The sequence below is a fragment of the Lepidothrix coronata genome, unplaced genomic scaffold, assembly GCF_001604755.1.
Source record: "Lepidothrix coronata isolate B3197 unplaced genomic scaffold, Lepidothrix_coronata-1.0 Scaffold205, whole genome shotgun sequence".
NCBI lineage: Eukaryota > Metazoa > Chordata > Aves > Passeriformes > Pipridae > Lepidothrix > Lepidothrix coronata.
Genome location: NW_016690385.1, coordinates 1,532,162 through 1,553,609, shown reverse-complemented (window position 1 = coordinate 1,553,609; position 21,448 = coordinate 1,532,162). Strand labels below are relative to the sequence as shown.

At 41.7% G+C, this 21,448-nt stretch overlaps 1 protein-coding gene and 1 long non-coding RNA gene across 2 annotated transcripts; one reads left to right on the top strand and one right to left on the bottom strand.

The window, feature by feature from the left end:
- Window positions 1-896: 896 nt before the first annotated feature.
- LOC108506112 lies at window positions 897-21,133 on the bottom strand. Its single transcript, XR_001877680.1, has 3 exons — window positions 21,002-21,133; window positions 6,176-6,312; window positions 897-1,525 (listed from the first exon to the last, which is right to left on the bottom strand). It is a non-coding gene; the product is annotated as an uncharacterized LOC108506112 (long non-coding RNA).
- On the top strand, window positions 6,635-17,328 carry LOC108506111 (ras-related protein Rab-43-like). Its single transcript, XM_017832747.1, has 2 exons — window positions 6,635-8,716; window positions 9,585-17,328. Exons 1-2 carry the CDS (start codon window positions 8,353-8,355, stop codon window positions 9,836-9,838), a joined length of 618 nt encoding a protein of 205 aa, XP_017688236.1. The 5' UTR covers window positions 6,635-8,352; the 3' UTR covers window positions 9,839-17,328.
- Window positions 21,134-21,448: the final 315 nt, after the last annotated feature.

Genomic DNA, 21,448 nt, shown 5'->3' with positions numbered 1-21,448 from the left:
GGGCCGGGGGAGAGCCCCGCCGGGACCCGCCGTGCCCCCGGGCCGGGGGAGAGCCCCGCCGGGACCCGCCGTGCCCCCGGGCCGCAGCGCAGAGCCCCGGCCGCGGGCTGGTCACGAGCCAGAAGGACGCTGGGCTGGACTGTCACGTCTCCAGCAAGGGATGTGGAACAGGCAGATTCAGAGAAGCTGGGGGAGCCGTTGTTAAATTGAGCGTGTTTAAAAGTCGTCTTAAGACGCTGTTTACAGAGTGTCACAGGAAGTACAATTTTTACAGTTCTTCGCAAAACAGAACGAGTAAACCCTAAATCTGACATCTGCTTTTCTTATGCTGGTTGTTAGGGTTAGAAAGAGGGTAGGACCTGTACCCAGTGGATCTCTCCTCAGATTGTCAGTGGCACACATTCCCGACATCAGACTGGGCCTCTGAGCACGGAAGTGTGAGCAAGCAGTGGGGAGAAGAGGTTTAAAGCACCTGTGGTTTGTAGGGGGCTGCTGGGATGAATCCCTTCACCAGCCCCTCCAGAATGGAGTCATACAACTGTACTTCCTCAGCCACTAAAAAGCACTGCGTGCACTCACTGCCTGGAAAAGATCATGGAATTGTAAAGCTTCCGATGGCACAGAAATACAGTAATTGCACTTGAATTTTGGCCTGTGTTTACCAAAGTAAGTGTCAAAGTCCTCTATTATCTTTTTATTATAAATTAACTTTGGTGAGCAGAATATTAAGCAGAGAAAGTTGCAGAAAATGGAAGGAAGGCTCACATTTTTTAGGAAAAGAGGGGAATTAGAAGTTCCACACCCAGCAAAGGTGTTTATATTCTTGGTACTCTGACACCTTTTCCTGTCGTGTCTGGCTGGGGCTAAGGAGCTGGAAAGGAACTTCTGTTTGTGCTGTCAGTACCTCTCCTACACTTTCTAGTGAGCTGGTAGGAGTGGGGGTTCTCCTTTAAGGTTGAAACCTGGCTCCATTTAAATGCTTGGCACATAAAAAGTGACAAATGTGTCTGTTCCTCCTGCCAGGGGCCTCAGCCAGAGATTTCAGGAGTAGGGCAGGACTAGCCCAGGAAATAAGCTAAAGTTCCTAGGTGTGCTTTTTTTCACTGTCAGTACTTACACCTGAATATTCCTGTATTAGGAGTCGGTCTGTAGAAAAATCTGTGGGTTATCTCCAAGTATTTTACAAACAAAAACCAAATAAGAAAATGCAAGGTCTTAAGGCTCTCTTTTTCTTTGGATTGTTCAGTACTTCCACTTAGAAAAAAATATTGGGATGCATAGATTGAAGAGTATTTTGAGCAGTACTTTAGACAAATTAATCCAACATTGTTGCTGATTTACCTTACAGACATTTTTGTCAGCTGCTGAGTCAGGCATACAACTAGAAAATGAAAACATTTGCTTAGAGGGGTTTTTTTGTTTGGTCTCTTAGGGTGTGTGGGGGGTGTGAAGTCGAAGTTGGGCTTTTCCAGTTGGATTGAGATTTCAGAGCAGTCCATCTAATTGGGTGGGTTTGCTCAGCATGCTGTTGGAAACAAAAAATAAGGAGGCATTTTATTACACTTTGGCGAGCCACCTGACAGAGCAGGCAGGTGGGGGGGGGGGGTTGCAGGTTGTACAAGTGTGGCCGAGGTGCAGGTTACAGTGACTGCAGGAGGAGCACTTCAGCTCCCTGCACAGGTCATTCCTGGCCCCTTAGTAAACAAGCCCGTATGTGTGCTGGGTGAGAGGTGCACTGTGGTTCTCATTCTTCTGCCTCAGGCACCTGAGACACGCTGGTTTAAAAGGGTTTTACATAATCTGATGATTGGGATGCCTCAAATCAAGAGATGTTCAGGATGTGTTTAAATAAGTTTGACCTTAGAGAAAGGTCCTTACAAAAGCATGCAGGGGATTCTCTGCTGTTCCAATATCATTGGGAGTTTATGCTGCTCAAGACAGTACCTTCATAAGGAATGCAGGGACTTGTTTTCTGTTTAGCAAATGCTGCAAGAATAAGAAAATCCCCGTTTTTATAAGCTCATCTTTAGTAGTCCCTTCAGAACAAGAGTGTCTACAAAAAGAGTCCCAAGGAGCTTTTGAACACTACTTGCTCCACATCCCCAGTGGCCTAAGGTTCCTTTTTAGTCAGGCTGAGGATAGTATTACGACCCAACAACACTTACTTTGAGATTGAAACAAACATTTTAAGGTTAATTGTGTCAGTGCTCCCTTCTGCTTCAAATGTTCCCATTACAGTTACATAATGTTTCTGAAACGTTTGGAGCCCAAGGATTTTAAGTCTCACTTCCTTTTGATGCATTTTGTTGGCTAAGGGAAAAGATGCACGTTGGGATACAGAGCGTTATGGTCCTGCAAATAACTTTTTTTATTATTTATAAACTTGAGGTTTCCTTGCACCTTAAAGCTGCATTCCCTCAAGTGTCTCACGTGGAGTTTCATACACTGCTGCTTCATCAGCTGCTGGGCCTGGCTGCTGTGAGCTGGGGGCTCCTGGAGGTGTTGGAGCTGAAAGGCCCCGTGGCACAGAGCCAGACGGGGATTTGGCACGTGTAGCACACTAATGGAACTTCACAGCCAAAGCTACCTGTGCTGACCACCTGGATTTTTGTCACAAAGGCAAAATCTGACCAGCATGTATCCAGAATTTCCCCATCAGCTTTATGAAATGTCTGCAGTCTATATTCTTTTAAAAATATGCTCTACTATATGCTGTCTAACTGCTTGAAATTGTGGCATAGTGCTCTCTCTAAAATCTGTCCTTCTTAGCTGGCTAAATCCTAGGGTACAGACTGTAGTTCCCAAAAGTTGGTCTCGTTAATCACTTGAAAGTGTTTAAAAGTTATGTTAATCACTTAATGCACAGTGATTAAAGTCCTATTGATAAAATAATTACTTGAGTGATAGAAAGAATCTGGCAAACAGAACAAATATGTTTGGTAACTGTTATGTCACTGTAAGAAAAGATATTTATAAAATGCTGGAATCAAGATTTTACATAATGATAGGCAAGGACATTCCTAAGTCCAAGTCCATAAATCATGGTTAGTAATAACAAAATTCCTTTTCTTTTAATGAATTACCTCCCGTGAACTGATAAATTAATTATCTTTAATGTCTACTTTATGCGGTAGTATTTTACATAAACTGAATATTTTTGTCCTCAATGCCGTAGTTTTTCTCTCTCAGTATGTGTTTCAGAAAGTGGCAGGAGAGAAGAACAGTTGAAAACACATTCCTTTCATAGAAAATATTTCTTCATGTATCATTGCACTTTTTAATTTCCAAGCTTTTTCAGCCCATATGTTATCAAGATTATTGGCTTTTATTCAGGGCTCATGGCTGTAAACTATATTCCTTTCATAATGGGCCAAAATGTAATGTGTCATTATCTGGCCAAATTGCAAGTAATATAAAGTTATGACTTGTTAACTGTCTTGTCCCCTGACTGTTGATTTAATAATGTTGCTAAACAAATACAGGCAGAGCAATTGGTTATTACATGGCAGTGGTATTATTTGATATCCAGAGGAAGTGGTAGCTCTCTGTCAGCTACTTGGACACATACAAGTCTGGAGCAAATGGAAATACTGCATTCCCAACAAACAAGGATTCCTCATTCTCTGAAAATTGTGTAGGGAAACAGTTGAATGGAGCAGTTCATCCTGACTAAGAATATCACTTTAAATTGAAATACACTGCCATAGAGACGTTGCTTTTGTGAAAAACTGCATAGATGAAGTTGCAAGACTTCCAGTAAGTGTTTTTAGGAGCAAGTGTGATTTGCCAGCCTACAGAAATGTATGTTGCTGTTTGCCGTTTGAGATGACAGGATTCAGACACGGTCAGTTGGTTAAGATTCTTTTAGCACAGCCTTTGTGTCCAGTATTTCACTGCTGGGAGATTTTATGGAAGTTGCTATATTGTCACAAAAGTGACATTTCTATTTTTGTAAAGAAAGATATCAGCTGTAGGATGTACTTACTTATTACTTATGCTGCTTCAGAAGCAAAAGTAAAACTGAACTCCTGTGATACTTTAGAAGAATCAGGAGAGTACTTAATAAATTATGTACGAAGTAAGGGAAGGAGAAATTATTTAATGTGTCTTGAGGCCATCTGTTAAGCATTAACCTTTGACAAACAACATGTTCACCATTGCAAGAAGAATCCACATGACCCATTGGATAATGCTTGTTTATGATGCTCTTTGGTCAACCTGTCACTCACCATTTTCACCACTCTGTTCCTGTAGTTCAAAACCTGCTTTCTGTGGGTCTGACCAGACATCCCAGAATGATCTTCCAGAGACCCACCATAAATGTTACCACCTATTTTCTTTGGTACATCCAGCTGACACATCCTTGTTTCAGTTTTTCTCTCCTGTGCCACGGTGACGGGCCTGGCCCTGTGTCCATGGCACCCTGCCCGTGGGTTCTGGGCAGCAGCTCCCAGGTGTGTCCATCCCTCCTGTGCCTACAGCTCGGGATGCTGCTGCCAGGAATGCTGGCTCCCGTTCAGCTGTCTGCAAGGACCCCCAGGGCCTCTCCAGTACAGCTGCTCCCAGCCACGCACACATCCCGCACCCCTGGCAGGGGCAGTGCCATACACTCCCCGAGGGCTCCTCCCCAACAGGAAAAGATGAGAAAGCAAACAGAAAAAGATGGTCAAGACTTTGTCTAATGTATTTATGGGGATTATATGGAGTCATGAAAAGTCTTACAGGAGATAATAGTTCAGCACTGTGCTGTTCAGTGCCAGCCAGTGCTAAGGGCTCTGCTGTCCAAAAAATTCGAAGCTCAAAGGGGATCAAAATAACCACCTTTTGTAAGTAAATGTGTATTCAATAGTGAAACAATTAGCACAAGAAAGGTGGCTCCTCGTCTTTGTTCACTTGGAGTATTCTGTCCTATTCCTTCTGGACAATGGGTATTTATTCCCTGGTTTTTATCCTGTCCTCACTGGTTACTACTGGTGGTCCCCTTGAAGGCCTGGCACCAATCTTTTGTTTCATAGGTGTTTTTTCTTAGTATCCTCAGATGAATACAACACAGTTCTCCAGCAATCCCAGCTTCTGTCTTTCTCACACCAAAATTGTTGTGAAAGTAATGACAAAATCAGGAATTGCTTCAAAAGGTTACTGAGTGACAGATGTGGCTTCTATCATGTTATTTACAAAGCTGAAGCACTTAAATCGAGGAAATAAATAATTAAGGACTTTGTGTCATATATTGCATGTCATATACTAATACAATAGAATACATGATCACATCTTTTTTGTTAACCTGTGGCTAGTACAGTTCATTTGGTATTTGATTTTAACAGTTAAGTTACACTGAGGGACTTTTGAATGAGAAATACTAAGACTATACTTTTCCCAAGGAATTTGTAATTGTTATTCTTGTCAAGAGTTAAATGCTTGTAAATACAGTGTAACAGAAAGTCTATATAAAAATTTTACTACAAAATGGCTATTTTAAATTATAGTTGTGATTGGTATTTACATATAGTTGTCATGTTTCTTTTTCAATAGAATTTGAAATGAATCTCTGTGCACCTGTTAGAGAAAATAGTGTTTACTTATGATCAGAACTGGTATTTTTGTAATGACTTAAATTATATTTTTTAATCATGCATTAGATTGATCAATGCTATATGGAAATATTTTTCTGGGAGTTTTCTAAAGATGCTGCCAAGCAAACTAGCTATACTTGGCCCTTAGAAATACAACTTGCTTTAAATTAAGTCATCTGGTTTGTAGTACTTGCTGTGTCTGCAGTGTCTATTCTTAATGATTTAAGATAAGACAGTTATTCAAACTTCAAACTGTGACAGGACAGGTTTTCAAGGTTCCAAATTGTGGGAAGCTCTTGCTGACAGTATTACCTTGTCTTGACGTAAACTGTGCCTGTATGTGGGTGATTTTCCCTGGAACAGGGAGCACTCACCTGGCTCCCTCTGCCCACAGAGGTGATGGAACAGGGACAGACACTGTGCCAGCTGCTGTGTGTGTTTGCAAAGAAGGTATCTGCTCAGGGTCTAATACATCCTGGAGCCTCAGCAAGGAGAGCAAAGCCCCACAAACTGAAGATCGTGTAACAAGCTACATGATTCAGAATCCTTACACAAGAGGAGTGACAAGTAGGGGAGCACAAAACTCAGGTGCCTGAGCTTACCTGGAGGATGTGGACTGGGAAGAAAGGTGCTCTTGTTTGCTCTTGGGTGCTGTTTGAGCTCCTGAGAAGGCCAAAATTGTGCTCTCTGCTGTTCCCAGCAGGACTCTGAAGGCTTCAGCAACTTTGTACATTTAGTCCTGTGAACACAAGACACAAATGTTTGAGTTAAATGTGTAGGGGAGTGCTGTGAGATCTCGCTGATGACATTTTGAGGTTGTTCTGTCACTACTATAGAAATTGGGAAGGACCAGAGAAAGACAAATGTACTCATCTTCAGAAAGGGCAAGAAATCCTGGGATGGCTGGTAAGATTCACTTTGGTCCCTGGGAAAATCATGGAGCAATTCTGTCTGAAAGAACTAAGTTTTGACTCCACTTAAAAGCAGTTGGCTTTGTCACCTCCCAAAATCTGTCTCAACCTCAGTGATTCTGTGATTCTCATGGAATGTACTTATACAGAGGTTTTCAAAATCCGGCATACAGCATTAGCTTGCTGAGTCACTCTGCACTTTCGTTTATACCATGTGAAAAGTGTGACCTCAAACAATTTTATTTTTTAATTTGAAAAGTTTCTAACTTGTCTGTATGCACAGAATCACTCAGACCTCTCCCAAGAGTTGAGTAATCATTATTAGCCTTGTTTTGCGCTTGACCTAATCAAGTATTGAGATTTAAAACTATGTAACAGACACAAAGGTCTAGTGGGGAGACTTGAGTGCAGAGATTGTACATAAACCTGTCCTTAACTTCCCTGTCTCCAGTAATTGCTGCTGACTGCTCTGAATCATTATCTGTTCCATTAATAATCATTACTTTGTGGTTTTCTGAGTCCATTACAGTCCCTTCCCCTTCTCTGAGAAAGCTCTTACCAGAACTGAGAAGTCCTTTTTCATTGGATTGATTTCTTTTAATCTGTACCTATATCATTTGGGATCTAAATGCTCGGTTAGCACAGGAAATGAGATCTCATCAGTACAGCCTTTTCCAAAGGGAAAGTTACTGCTCAAAAATGCAGGAGTCAGAAGATAGAAAGAAAATGCTATTGTGCAAAATAAATAAATAAATAAATAAATAAATAATTCCATATTATTTGATGTAAAATATCACTGACACATTATATTGTGTCAGCTCTTTAAAATAAGGAGGTTCAGAGAGAGGGGAAACAATAAATAACAAGTCCACACTTTGGGAGGATTAAAAACCCCAGAAGTATTTGCTTATGCTCTGTCTCATAAGAAGAGATGCAGAGTATAAAGAATGACACAAAAAGACAAACAGTGGTCTCTCATTTATCATTTGGGACAGAGAAGTGAAAGTACAACAGAGGGACTGAAAATATAAAATTTATAAAAGGAAATTCTTTGGTTTTATTGTTTGCTACTATGTGTTGAAGACAAGAGCTTTGAAAGGATTAGAGATTTATATGGAAGACGAGAACATCCACAGTTACTTCAGATTAAAAGATCCTGGAATATAAGCCGTCATATTCCAGGACATTAGACAACCTATAAAACAAGAGGATTGAGAAAGACATTTTCCCTATGAGCAGGATATTGTGTTTGTCCACTCTGAGTTATTTGGCTTCTTCCTCTGGAACATCTAGTACTGAGAACTCAAACCCTGATACTAAACTCATAAATCTTATGCTGCTGGATTTAGACAAAAGTGTGTAAGCAAGCATTTCTTCTTCCTGCCCTGGTGTAATGTCTGTTCTTCCACCTGGAAAAGGACAGGTGACTAGCCTGACTCGACCTTTGACCTTACTGAAACCTAGAATTGCTGGCTTTTCATTTATACACTTTTATCTATATTCTTTGAATTGTCTCATATTTCCTTCTAAAACAGCATCAGTGCTCTCAGGTGATGTGAGCACATCCTGCTCCAGTCGTTCCTGCCCCCGTAGCAGAACTGGCAAACCCACAGCAGTGCCACAGATGATATTCCAGTGAAAAACCACCTGTAGTTTCAGTGACACACCAGATGAACTGGAGTAGCTTTGCTATGGGGGAACATCTTGTTCTGCTGACTGTGCTAGAGGAGGTGACAAAGGGCTAGGGCTGGACACACAAGAGATAATTTCATAATCTGCTACAGAAGAAGCTCACTGCAGGAACACAGTGTGTCCCAACTGATACAGATATAACCTTTCAGCAGCTAAGTTCTCAGCATGTATTACATATGTGTATGTTTATATCACGGTTCTCAAGCATATATTGTCATCATCCTTCAATCACGAACAAAAGACTAGAAAAATGTGGTGCCAGAATTCATTATTTACAGAGGAGAGCGATCTGGGGTGCTGTCCCTGGGTCCAGCAGAGCTGGCTGGCCCGTGTCTCACTGTCCCTGTTTCATCCAGCTGCAGATCTGGGACACGGCCGGCCAGGAGAGGTTCCGCACCATCACGCAGAGTTACTATCGCAGCGCCAACGGGGCCATCCTGGCCTACGACATCAGCAAGAGGGGCTCCTTCCTGTCCATCCCTCGCTGGATCGAGGATGTCAGGAAGTACGCAGGCTCCAACATAGTGCAGTTACTGATTGGTGAGTTGAAAGCATTCACACCAGCACTGCAGCCTACTACTGCTCAATGTAATTGTTTGCAATACTTGTTTAGGGTGGGTAAAAGTTTTATTTCTGGTTGAAGTTAAGACGCAAGCAATAGATCTGATTGGAAATGACCAATTTTTTTTAATTAGAAAGCACTGATTCATCCAAACAGAAATGTTTTGCTTTGATTAACTTATATTAAGAAGTAGCCAGCTTTGAATCCTTTGCACCTCCCACATTTCCAGGTTCTGAGGCACAGCTGCTGTGGAGATGTTCTCATGATAAAGATCCCAAGGTTTTCAGGGCCTGGAGAAGCTCTGTCATAGCAAGCTCTGGAACACCCACACACGCTTCAGCAGACAGGGGATTTTGGAAGGCCTTTGGGGCAGTCAAGGCGTGTCAGTTCTCTGCTGGAAGTTCTGCTTCCCAGCCCCAATGTTTCGGACTCAGATGTGGCTCTCGGGGCCACGTCCATTAGACCTGCTAATGGAACAGCAGTACTATTCTGATTTCCCTAGGGCCCAGCAGACAGCTGCTGCTTTCACAAGATGGTTTCAGCTTTCATTTCTAGCCCATTTTAATTTTGTTAAGGTCTACAGCCCCCACTGTTCAGTTACTTTTTCTGTCCTATGAGTCACACAGAAATACAGGTTGGAAGGGGCTCATGAGATTATGCAGCTCCAACCTCCTGCTCAGAGTGAGGCCAATGGCACGTTGGTGAGGGCCTTTTCAGTCAAATTTTGAAAACCGACATGACTGGAAATCCTGCAGCTTCCCTGGGCAACCAGAGAAGCTCCAGCTACATGCTTCCTGTGGCATAAACAGTCATTATAAATTACTCTGTTGTTTCCTTCCCTCCCAGGAAACAAGTCTGACCTAAGTGACCTTCGAGAGGTTCAGCTGGAAGAGGCCCAGAGCCTGGCTGAACACTATGACAATATCATCTGTGCCATCGAGACCTCTGCGAAGGACTCCAGCAACGTGGAGGAGGCGTTTGTGAAGATGGCCACGGAGCTCATGATGAGGCACGGCGGGCCCATGTTCAGTGAGAAGAACACTGACAGCATCAAGCTGGACAGCAAAGACGTTGTGGAAGGCTGGGGGTGTGGTTGCTGATAAGAGCTAGGTGATATCCCTGACTTTACCGGAATTTAGATGGTGCTTCACCCTAATGCTGAGTAGCATGGTAGCCATACTCTCCTCCTCCTGTGAAACCAGCAATTTTGTAGAAGTTAGACACAATCCTGTTTGCTTTGGTGTCTTATTTTTAAAAAGGGACTTTTGAGAGGTAGTCCTGAAAGTCAAACCCTCTGAAAAACTTACTTAACATTTGTCCCCACTGTTTTATTTTCTGTAACCTTCATACGAGTTACAAAAATGGTGGAAACAGCTTTGAACAGGTGATGTGGGGTGGGGAGACAGGTGGCTGGGGAAGAGACATGCAAAGCCAAAGTTCTGAAACATTTAGCACGGGACTGTTGGCAAAGGAGGTCCCTTTTGAAAAAAGCAATCTTGACAGTGTCTCTTGAAATCCTCAGCACTCCACTAGTGACCAAAAAGTGATGATGTCTTTGATAAAGGTATTTCAAGTGTCATAATCCCCAGCATTTTGATTACAGGACCAAATAGCAGGTATCTGTCCTAGGGCGTAGACTGCTAGTTACTGTGGAACAGGCCCAGGTGGGGAAGCCTTCTCTCAGGTTTTGTGATGATTTTAAGTTATCATTTTAACAGAAGCAAAATCAGCCCGAGCAATACCATGACTTACTGTCAAGCAGGATTGGACTAGGGTAGTTATTTCCATACAGCCTTGAGGAGAGGGTAGATGCATTTCATTTGTTATTGTTTGCACAGTGATAGCTCCTTTTTCCTAGTGGGTATCACTGAGGTTTTGCCCTCAGGTCTCATAATTTCATTTCACAGTTCAAGACCTGCACCACTGGAAACAGGAACTGGAGAAACCTTGAGCTGACTGTAGCCACGACCTCTTGCCATGTGCCTAATGGTCATTTACAGGGTTAATTCTGGTCATACATTTGACATTATGTTACCAGAGCGTTCATTGCTTAAGTGACATAAGTGGATTTGATTTTTGTATTGGTTTTGTTTTTTAAACCATCTCTTTAAATACCAGATGGGCATATAATGGGAAAGAAGAGCTCGGAGTAGCTGTAAACTGCATACATTGCAACTTCTTAGCTGTGAGAAACCAGCGTCTTTTCGAGTGATTCCCTCCCAACTTTGAACTCAAATGTTTCCCTCTCCCTATCACAAGTTACCAGTTGCTTTTCATTTCATGAAAACATTCATCAGGAAAAATCTTTCATTGTTGATCAAAAGTCTGCATTGTTAAGTAAAGTTGATTTAATACTCCAGCTACACTCAGTTCTTTCAGATTTGGCTCTGTAGGGTGTGGCAGGTGCAGTTGAAGTACTGATGGCAGCATCCTCTGGGTTTACACTCAGGCACCTTACAAAAAGGGAGCAGGAGCAGGAAGATTTTTAACTCTGCCAGTAAAGCAGTGGTGTTCAGGGATGGCAAGTGATCTTCGCAATCCTGATAAGATGAAGGAGCTCATTTTCAGAAAACACCCACTTCAAGTCATCATTTGTCTCTTTTGAAAAATCTTGATCAAAAAGGACTTGAATTGTTTTGCTACTAGGGCTGCACCAGTTTAGCCATTCAACATATCCAGTGTCATCAAAATTAGGAAGACTTAGGAAAGGGCTAATGGATACTAATTTTAATACTACTCATCTTACTGTAGAAAATATTAAACCATTCTCTGGTCTTTCTGTTTTTTTAAACTGAGGTAGATAACTGAGGAGTAACATATGCATTGTAGCCTATTTGCTTCTAATCTGAGGTGTTAGTTTTCAGGTTTTACAGTTTTAAGAGAGTGAAAGGGCCTTACCTTTCTCAATTGGTATTGTTTTCACAATTCTAATATTTTATGTGGAAGAGCAGGCTGACCTGCAGTATTTGGTAGTATTTTTTGATAGTTTTCCAGGACATTCCCATCTCTCCTACATCCAAAGATAACAGGCAATAAGTTGTCCGGCTAGGCACTGAAAATGAGAATTGTCCAAACTCTGGATTTGTTAGTGTACTCCCTATATCCTACTCTCAGGAGAAACTGTGAAGACAGTCCAAGCTGAAACTCGGTCCTGGTGAGTGCTCTTTCTCCTGGTTAGATGGTCCTGAGATAGAGAATACTCAGAAGCATTTGACTTTGTGTCATGACACGTTACAGTTTACGTGTGTAGGTCATAGTCCTGCAGTTCTGTGTGTGTGAACATGGACCCCCAGATAAGCTCAGCCTCCCACTATTTGCAGGATTAGTGCCAAATTATTTAATGCTGATAAAAATTCACACGCATTTAAGAACAGTATTGCTGCTACTCAGACTGAAATCCATAGTTTACATAGTAACTCATGGAAAACTGGAACAAGGTGCAAAATGAACTGAAATCCTGCTTCCAGTGCAGTCAGTGAATGACTGAGTTTTTACAGTAGATGAAGAGAAGGAGTTATTGATCCATTTTCTTAGTTTGGAGGTTTGTTTAGTAAATAAGTAGAATTAGCCCAGGCACTATGCTTCTCCTTACAATTTACCTGGATGTATCTCTTTAACTACCCTTGAAGGTTGAGGCTCTGTCTGCAGGTTATTCTGGTTCAGTCACAAAACGTGCAATGCAGCAGCAGGGACTTGTTTGCTGTGTTTTCCAGTGAAGGCACCGATTCTGATTAGTTTGCATTTTGCTGTAGAAAACTAAGACTCTGGCTTGCTATCAGTTTTGTCTTTTGGCTCTTCTGTGTTGTAACAAGTGTAATACAAGTTTGCATGCCCTCCTAACTGAGCACAAGGGAACAAAGAAATAGACTGAAGGCCTGGTTTATTTTTCAGTTAGGGGCAGCTATGAGTGCTGGTGCTCGGGCTGTGAGTAGTTCAGGTTTATTTTGATAACCAAACCTTTTCTCTGTCCATTGCAGTAGCACAGCACTCACTAGACTCAGAGCTTCTTGACCAAAATGAGCAGTAAGTGTAACTTAGAGCTTTTCACTGCCCTGCTGAAGACTTTCCTAAACCTGTAACTCACACCCAGCTGTGTAATTCAAACATTAGGGAGACAGTGCTGTTGGTTTAGTTCCACTAATCCTATTGAAACCAAAAGGGTACCTGGGAGAAGAGAGTAGCTATAAACCTGCGATTTACGGGTAAAAACCTGAGTTTCAGATGTTAGGTTACAAATGTGCACTGATGTACATCGAGTGAATAATTCAGTAGTGCATGTTCAGAGTTCACAGCATAAACATTTGCCAAGAAACCTGTTTACTGGCAGTTGAACATTAACGAGAGTATGGTGCAGTAATTGCTTTTAAGCAGATCTCCTTGGCTGACCATGTGTTTGCATTAGTAGTTATCATTTATTTTTGGCAGTGCAAAAATATTACAAAAGCACAGAAGGGGATGTTGATCCCTGCCTTGTAACACTTGGGAGTGGAATGCAGAGGCAAATACTGAAATGAAATCATCAGCACAATGGTTCCCAGGAGCGTGGGCTTTGTTACCCTTTGTATTGATTTTGTTTTAAGCTAATTTCATCTCCAGTTACTCATCCAATCCATCATCACGGATGGAACTTGTACAAATATTTAGAATTCTGTAAATACAATCCAAATAAATGTCAGCCCAGAAACCTGCTAACATTGGCTTTGCAAAACAAAATTTGAAAAAAATTGAAAATACTTAAGATCAGAGGAAATGTCCTAATGATTTTATCCCTCTCACTGGAGTGGAAAGCAGGTTGTTTTGGTAGGTAACATTGCAAACTAAATGAAGCCCAGCTAATACCGCTAATAGATTTCCAAGAACTTCACCAAAGTGGAGCTCTTGCTCATTTTCTTTCTTTGCCTTTAACACTCATACTGATCTGAAGAACAGAGCTGCAATATACCTGCATTGCTGTAGTGGTACCTCACAGTGTTGATCCACCCACACAGTAACTCCTAAATACCATTAAAGCCTTCCCTCGGTTTGCCCCAGGATCCATTGGCCCACTGAGATTTACACTCTGTTCATCTCAGTCCCAGCCAGGGAACCATTTGAATGTCTTCTGCTGTCTCACACCAGTCCTGAGGGAACTGGGAGGTAAAATATCATTAGTTTCTCTTTGTGGGATTGTTTTACTCAATGGTACAATGAAAGTCTCTTTAAATCAAGATGAATTAATATGTTATTTCCTCAATAGAAGTGGTTTCTCTTTACCTATCCTGCTGCCAAAACATTTATATATTAACAGACCACTGAAGTTTACCCTATTATTGTGGGCAAACAGTGTGCTGGAGGAAAATGAAGTGAGCACAATACATGCTTTGTGAACCTGAAAAATAAAGTTTCTCTCCCTCTGGTACCTTCCAGCGATGGGGAGTGCTCAGTCTAACCCCTGTCAGGCATTCTCACAGAATGGTGGTTCTTGGAACTGAAAGGAAACGAATCCCAAAGTTTGGGCTAATCACCCTAACCACTTAATTTTTCTTGCTCAAATGATACTAGATTGTTTTATCAACTAAAAGGCATTCGTATTTACAAATTGGGCAATAAAAGATGCCAGGTTGTTAATATAGATTAATATTTTACTAGAGTTATATGAAGTATAGTGACTTTAAGAGTCACAGAGCAGAGTCCTTGATGATGGGGCTGTTCTTAGATTTGACAGTTCTTTTCCATGCTGTAAGAAGGGATTCATAGATTTGGAAAATGCTGTCTCAGTTTGATTTGTGTACTGTCTGTAGTAGTGCTGATCATCCCACTGTGATTTTAGTTAGAGAAGCAGCCTCCTGGGTATCTTGTTTTTACTGGCCAGGTAACATTAGATTATTGAACTGGGTTATGGAGCAAAAAATCTCAGATGGAAGCATTTCATTGCAATCTCCGCTGCGTACTTTAGGAAAAACTCCAACTATTCCACAGCTGGATGTTCTGGTTTCCAGCACAAGGTTAGCCCTCTGCATCTTCTTTATCATTTCAGTTTAGTTTACTTGGAAAAGAGCAGGGTTACAGACTCAAACCAACCCAAATATATAGTTGCTCTCCATGGAATTGTTGCCAGAGGTTGGATAAAAATAGCCAGAATACTCTCCTGTCCTGATCTTAGTATGACAAATTTAATCATTTTTTAGGGTGACTGAAATATGTTAAAACGCACTTTAAAAATAATCCTTTAAAGCATAAAAGGGTTGCAGGGTTTTTTCACTGTCTTTTTTAACAAGGGTTTGTATTACTTGAATGCTGATAAAGGCAGTTCCCTGTGTTACATAAGTAACTTTAGGCATCACTGAAAACAGACTTGTTTTTCCATGTGAGTCAGTGGCCATGGAAGACAAGGGAACAGGAGAACTTCACAAGAATGAGGAAAGTGAAGCCTGAGTAACAGTCAGGGAAGATTGAAATGTGTTAGGTGTAATCAGTGCTTACTCAGTTCAAAGGAGATACTTTCCTTCCCAAAGGTAAAATAAAGCACTACTTAAGGAGTTACAGGTTTTCCTCTTTGCTTTTTGTACCACTGAAATTTGACTGCTTTCTGTACTGAAGAAGAGTGGTCTGCTAAGAACTAGTTAAGTGTATGGTAACAACAGAGTTTAACACTTGGAGAGCTGTTAAATTGGCTTAAAGTTGTATTTAGGACCTAGTCCTTCCATTATGAGGTTAAAAAACGTCTCTCTCCCCTAGGACACCATTTGAAAACCTTTAGAAGATCCAAGATTGTACCTTAATAAAAATTTCTTGAGGCTTTCTTTATCATTAAAAAGTCACTTTTCATGTTTCTTTTGGAGGACATTTTTAGATTATCCAAGTGAACTGCTGACACTCATTGTGCTTTTTCTCAACCTCAAATTTAACAGAATAATGAGGATTAACCTTCCTGTCATGAAGCATTTAAGCTTTCATAAGAACATATGAAACACACACCTTAGCATTAACTACTCTGTAGGAGTTTAAACCTCAGTTTCCCCCCTATAGCTAGATAAAAAAGATCCACATTGCTGTAAATTTTATCTTAGAGACCAAAATTGTGGCAAGCTAGCAGTTTTAACTTCTAATTGTTCAATCAATAAAAAAAGGTTACCGCACAAAGATTATATTCTCCAGATAACAGCAGAGGAAAACTTCAAAGAGAAGACTCTATTTCCTTAGAAACTGTCCTTTTTAAGGCTCCTGCCCCACGTAGTCTGTGTATCTCCAAAAGCCAATCTCCTAGTAACCACCTTTACACTGCACTGGGATGTGGAACATGTGATGATCAACACCCTTTCCTTCTGCAATAAATGCTCTGAGCAATATGGATTCCTCTGAAGATGTGAGGGAGTGATTTTGGGTACCTACACTATCGTATGTGAAAACAAGGGTATGGAAGGCTGTCCTCTGAACACAGCATGCAAACTTGTCTTGACAACTTGAAGGTATTTTTTAAAAGTGAGCCAAGAGCTGCATTTTCAGAGACATTAAAGCTGCAGACAGATGCCTGTCAACGTCTTCAAAAGCATCTCGGTACCATTGCAAAAAAATCACAGAACTTTTATGGAAGTGGTTTTGCACTAAAGGGAATCAAAGAAAAAAAACATTAATGTGAAAGGCAGAGCATCCTGATTATTCTGCATTTTTCATGTTCATTCCCTAAATGCTGTGCATAAGGAAGCATTTTTCCCCTTTATAAATGATATTAAACTAGATTATTCTAGGTGTGAAAAGTAGTTTGATACTTGACAAAATAAAATGCTATATATGTTTTCTTGAGAGAATGATAATATTGCTGAGGAGAATAACTTTGCAAATAGGGTTTGGTGGTGTAGGATCAGGGATTCCCCAGAGCTGTGTTGGAGTGGTGTGACACACACATACCATTCCCAAACCTGGGGAGGCCAAGGGATGAGACCAGACCCTGTCCTGCCTGCCAGACATAAAGTAGATACAGACATCTACTGAGCAGAAAGTGAATTTAGTTATTTGTAAGTGTTTTTAAAGATTTCTATTTTCTAAGTCTGTAAGGAGAAGTTATTTCTGACAGTCAGATATGCTCAGTGCTGTCAACCAGCTTTTCCCTCTTCTGTGCCTCATTCTGTGACCTAACAGGTACAAAGCCCACAACTCCAGAGACAGGGAGCATTCCAGCCAGACTGGCTCACACACCTGTTGGGGAGAAGGTGAAAATCTCTAATTCATATTGAATTCATTCACTGCATTCCAAAATTATCTGAGGGGTTTGGATGATAACAGTGTTAAAATGATTCTGCATTTTCTAGCACAAATGTGTTGCTGTTTTTCAAGGTTCCTTCAAGAGATGCCAGCTGTACATTTCTAATCATCAGTAGCTATTTTGCTTTGAAACTTTCTTATCACAATACTGTCTAGATCATTTGGAATATGAGGAGACAAGGGAGCAAGCTTGCATACTACGGTAATTTTTTATACTTTACCTTCATCTATTTATGAATTTATTATGAAAAGTATTTTTAAACATATGAAACCTGCTTTTGTTGTGAATTTTAGCAACGTAGTGGATACATTGTACTGTGTATCATTAAAAAGGTTTAATTAAACTTTGCAATTAATATCTTTTGTTGTTATTTTATGCATGTACCTTGTTGTGATATATTATCAGAAACAAAATCAAGTTTTAAGAAATTATGTATCCCGTTCTACAGTGATGTACAGTCTGCTTTTACACAAGATATGACCTAATGTACCCTCCATTAAACAAACGGTGCTCAACTCTCTTCCTCTTATCCTTACAACTGTCCATCCTTCCAGAAATGCATGCACTTTAAATTGCTTGAGTTAGTAAGCTCTGCAGCATAACTGTCTGGAAGATTAAGAATTAAAACCAAAATTTTCAGTGTTGGAGAAGTGCAAATAACTTTTTCAGTGCTTGCAATTAAGTGTAAACAATGTAGTTGCAACTGTACCTTCCCAAGGGAACATTTAGATCCTGGATTTTATTTAATTGTTGTAAATTAAACAAAGAAACACCCCTTTCTTTTTGCTTGGCTCGTTAATTCTAACGTCAGCAGATGCATATTTTTGATCCGCAGGAGCCAAATCCTGAATTGTTTGGTTCTGTATTGAGTCTGTGACTTCAGTAACAGCCTCAGATGTCAAACCAGCAAGTTGTCAATGCAATGGCCATGCTCTAAAGCTGGTTCCTTAGATTGCTGGCTGTAGCTGAATTTGTTAATTAATTCTCTTATAATGAATGACACTTTCTTTGCTACTGAAACATTCTGATCCATGTCACTGGTGTGCACAGTCCTGTAGAGAATTGGTGTGAGAGAGAAATATTGCAGGTGTCAAGTTTAACACAAATACTGCAGGTGTCATGTTTAACACAGAAGTACTGCAGGTGTCATGCTCAGCACAGAAATACTGCAGATGTCATGCTTAACACAGACCTACTCTTGGCAGGGATTGACCTTTATTTTCTCATGTGTTCTGCACATCTATCCTAGAGTTTATAAACATGGGGGGCTGGGGGGTGAACCAACTTTTCCCTGTGTTTTTTGGTATGCTGTGAATTCCAAGGCTGTGATATGAGGACAAAGGTAACAATTTATAGAAAGCTGGGTTTCTTTTCTGTAAATACCACCATTATTATAATACAGTCCTAGAACAGAACACGTAGAGCAGTTCCCTCTAAACCTGTAACACCCCTGGCCCTCAAAAGCCAGGCTGTGCTTTCCCAGCACATGCCACTGATGAGCCAGTGCTGTGTCACCTCGGGTGACCCTTGGAATGTGCCTGTCCTGCTGTAATAAGCTCTCCCAGTATCCCCAGAGCAGAGAGGACACACACCTGTGTCAACACAACGAACTGGTGCCATAGCTGCATAGGGTCATCTCCCAAAGCACGGAGTGACACGCAGAGCACAGCTCTGACTGAGCAGGAGCACCATGGGGGCACCAAGGTGTGGCCACATATCCCCCCAGGACACCCCCAAAAATGCAAACCAGTCATAAAAGGTTATGTGGAGGGAAAGACAAAAATGTGTACCACTCATAAAAGGTTATGTGGAGGGAAAGAAACACACACGGGACAAAACTGATCCCCTGCTCTGATCTCTGCTGCCTCATCATCTCCATGTGTGTGTCAAATTAAATCCATATTGTTAACAGGTCTCAGTAACTTGAGTTTATCATGGAAAACAACCCTGACAACTGTTTAGTGGCTTATTATAAGTGCATATGACAAACACTTTAAAGTGCCTTTAGTTGCATTTCTAGGAACTCTCCCTTGAATTCTCTAGGAATATGGAATAGTTTGGATACAGGAGGAGATCTACACACTACAACCATTTTTTATTTGCTGTTAGTGAGGTCAACTGACCTTCATTATGTAGCTTGTACCTGGAAAAAAAATAAAATCCATATTTTTTTATAGTCTAAATTCACTGAATATTTTTTCTCCCCATATGTGGTCAGAAGCTTAGCTGTTAAACTAGCAGAAAGCATATTCCCAGATACACTTCCATAAAACAAGACACCAGTCCCAAATCCTATTGAAAATCCACTTCTTATTCTGAAATTCTTACCCGTGCAACAGGTGCTGCTTCAGCTTCAGAAAGAGGTCAGTAGATAAACCTGTGTAAACCTTGCTGGATGTTAAACTGCAAGGCATGTTTAGCGCCATCCTAGACTCCAGTTCTGGATTCTGAGCTTGGCATACAAGACCAATACAATATGACTTTTAATTGAGACCAGCTGAGTCTTAGGTGGTCTCAATTACACAAAGTAACCCCACCTGTGCTATTTTGAATCAGCACCAATTTATTTTACTCACAGAAATGACCATAGAAACACTTTTTTCCTGAAACATTTAAATTTGCAGGCTGTTTCTGTCCACGTTGAAAACAGGATATATTTCATCCCCCAAGAATTCATCCCTGTCTAGACAAAAGATTTTAATAAAGACTGTGTAAGATACACTGTCATACCATACAATCAAGACTGTTAGTACCCATTTCTCTTCAAGTTACAGAACATACAAGCACACCACTGAGTTTCAAAGAAACTCTTGTCATCCTGGCTTCTTCCCTTTGACACTGAAGGAAGGAGATTTATACCTCTTTCAGCAACTGCCTGCTGTGTGTAGTGTTACTCAGGTCACTATTTCTTCCTTCCTTTAATCCCTAGGGAGACTGGGCAGGGGAACAAAATAGCTACACTGCACTGGGCATCACAACATGGAATTCTTGCTTTTAACCAGACAGAGTTCTGCTGACACTGGAGTGCTGAAATCCATGGGTTGTGAAGGCATGACCAAGGTACCACATCCACCTCTGCCAATCCGTCCAGCCACTGAGAAAACAAACCCACATGCTCCAAGGTCTTTCAACTGTGCATCCTTTCCTCATGTTACAGAAATCTGTGGCATGTCGATTCCATGCCACAGTTGATTATTTTCTTGCTGAAGAAAGCCCCAACAAATGGAAATTTCATAAAGCACACAAATCCTAAACCTAAAACCCAGCTCTTACTAAAACCAGCAGCTGGGAGAGGATTCAGAGCACCACACTGAGCTCCCCTCAGACTCCTGGGGCACAATTTCAGTCACTGACAGGAAAAACTCACCAAGGGCTTTGCACTTGTTTTGAAAGGGTGCAAACGAGAGGCTGCCAGAATTATGAATGAACACTCTTCATCTGCTATTTTTTACTCATTTTGGCTTTTTGAGGTTTGTCAAGCCTATATTGCCACCAAGCTGGAGTTCAGTCCATGGAGCTGGAGAACCTGAAATACCCTCAGCCTTGGAGAACTGCATGGGGGGCAGTGTTTTACATTTTACTACTGGTATGACACAGAAAAAGAAGAAAAACATAACGGAAAAAAAACAGGAAACGGGAAGAAAAGGGAATAAAGGTAGAAAAAAGGGCGGAAGGAGGGAGAAGGGGAAAAACGAAAAAAGCAGGAGGAATGAGGGGAAAAAGGAGGAAAAGGGGGAAATGGGGAGGAAGAAGAGAAAAAGAGGGGGAAGAAGAAAAAGGGGAGGAAGGGAGAAAGGAGGAGAAGGGGAAGAAAAGAAGAGGAAGAAGGAGAAATGGGGAGAAGAGGAGGAAGAAAGGGGAAAATTTAAAAAAAAAAAAAAAAAAGAATAGGAAAAGGAAAAGAAAGGAGGCAGGAGAGGCTAGCGACGCTTTGACCTTTTTCCCGCCCCGCCCCAGACGCGCCGAGATGGCGGAGGGCGCCCCGCGACGGTCCCTCAGGGCTGAGGCGATCCCCCCTCACCGCTCCCGGGCCGTCCCTCGGGGCTGATCCCCCCTCACCGCTCCCGGGCCGTCCCTCGGGGCTGATCCCCCCTCACCGCTCCCGGGCCGTCCCTCGGGGCTGATCCCCCCTCACTGCTCCCGGGCCGTCCCTCGGGGCTGATCCCCCCTCACCGCTCCCGGGCCGTCCCTCGGGGCTGATCCCCCCTCACTGCTCCCGGGCCGTCCCTCGGGGCTGATCCCCCCTCACCGCTCCAGGCCCGTCCCGGCCCCTCAGAGCAGTTCCAGCCCTTTGCTTCCCGAATAAACTCAGTTCTTACCGAGAAGTTTATGGAAAGAAATAAATTACTACAAAACACTGCAACAGATTACCGTGAATTACTCACATCTTTAAGACAAGCTGCCTGGATATGACCCCTAACTAAAAAAACCTACATTTTAAAAAGATTATCCCATAACACATCAACAG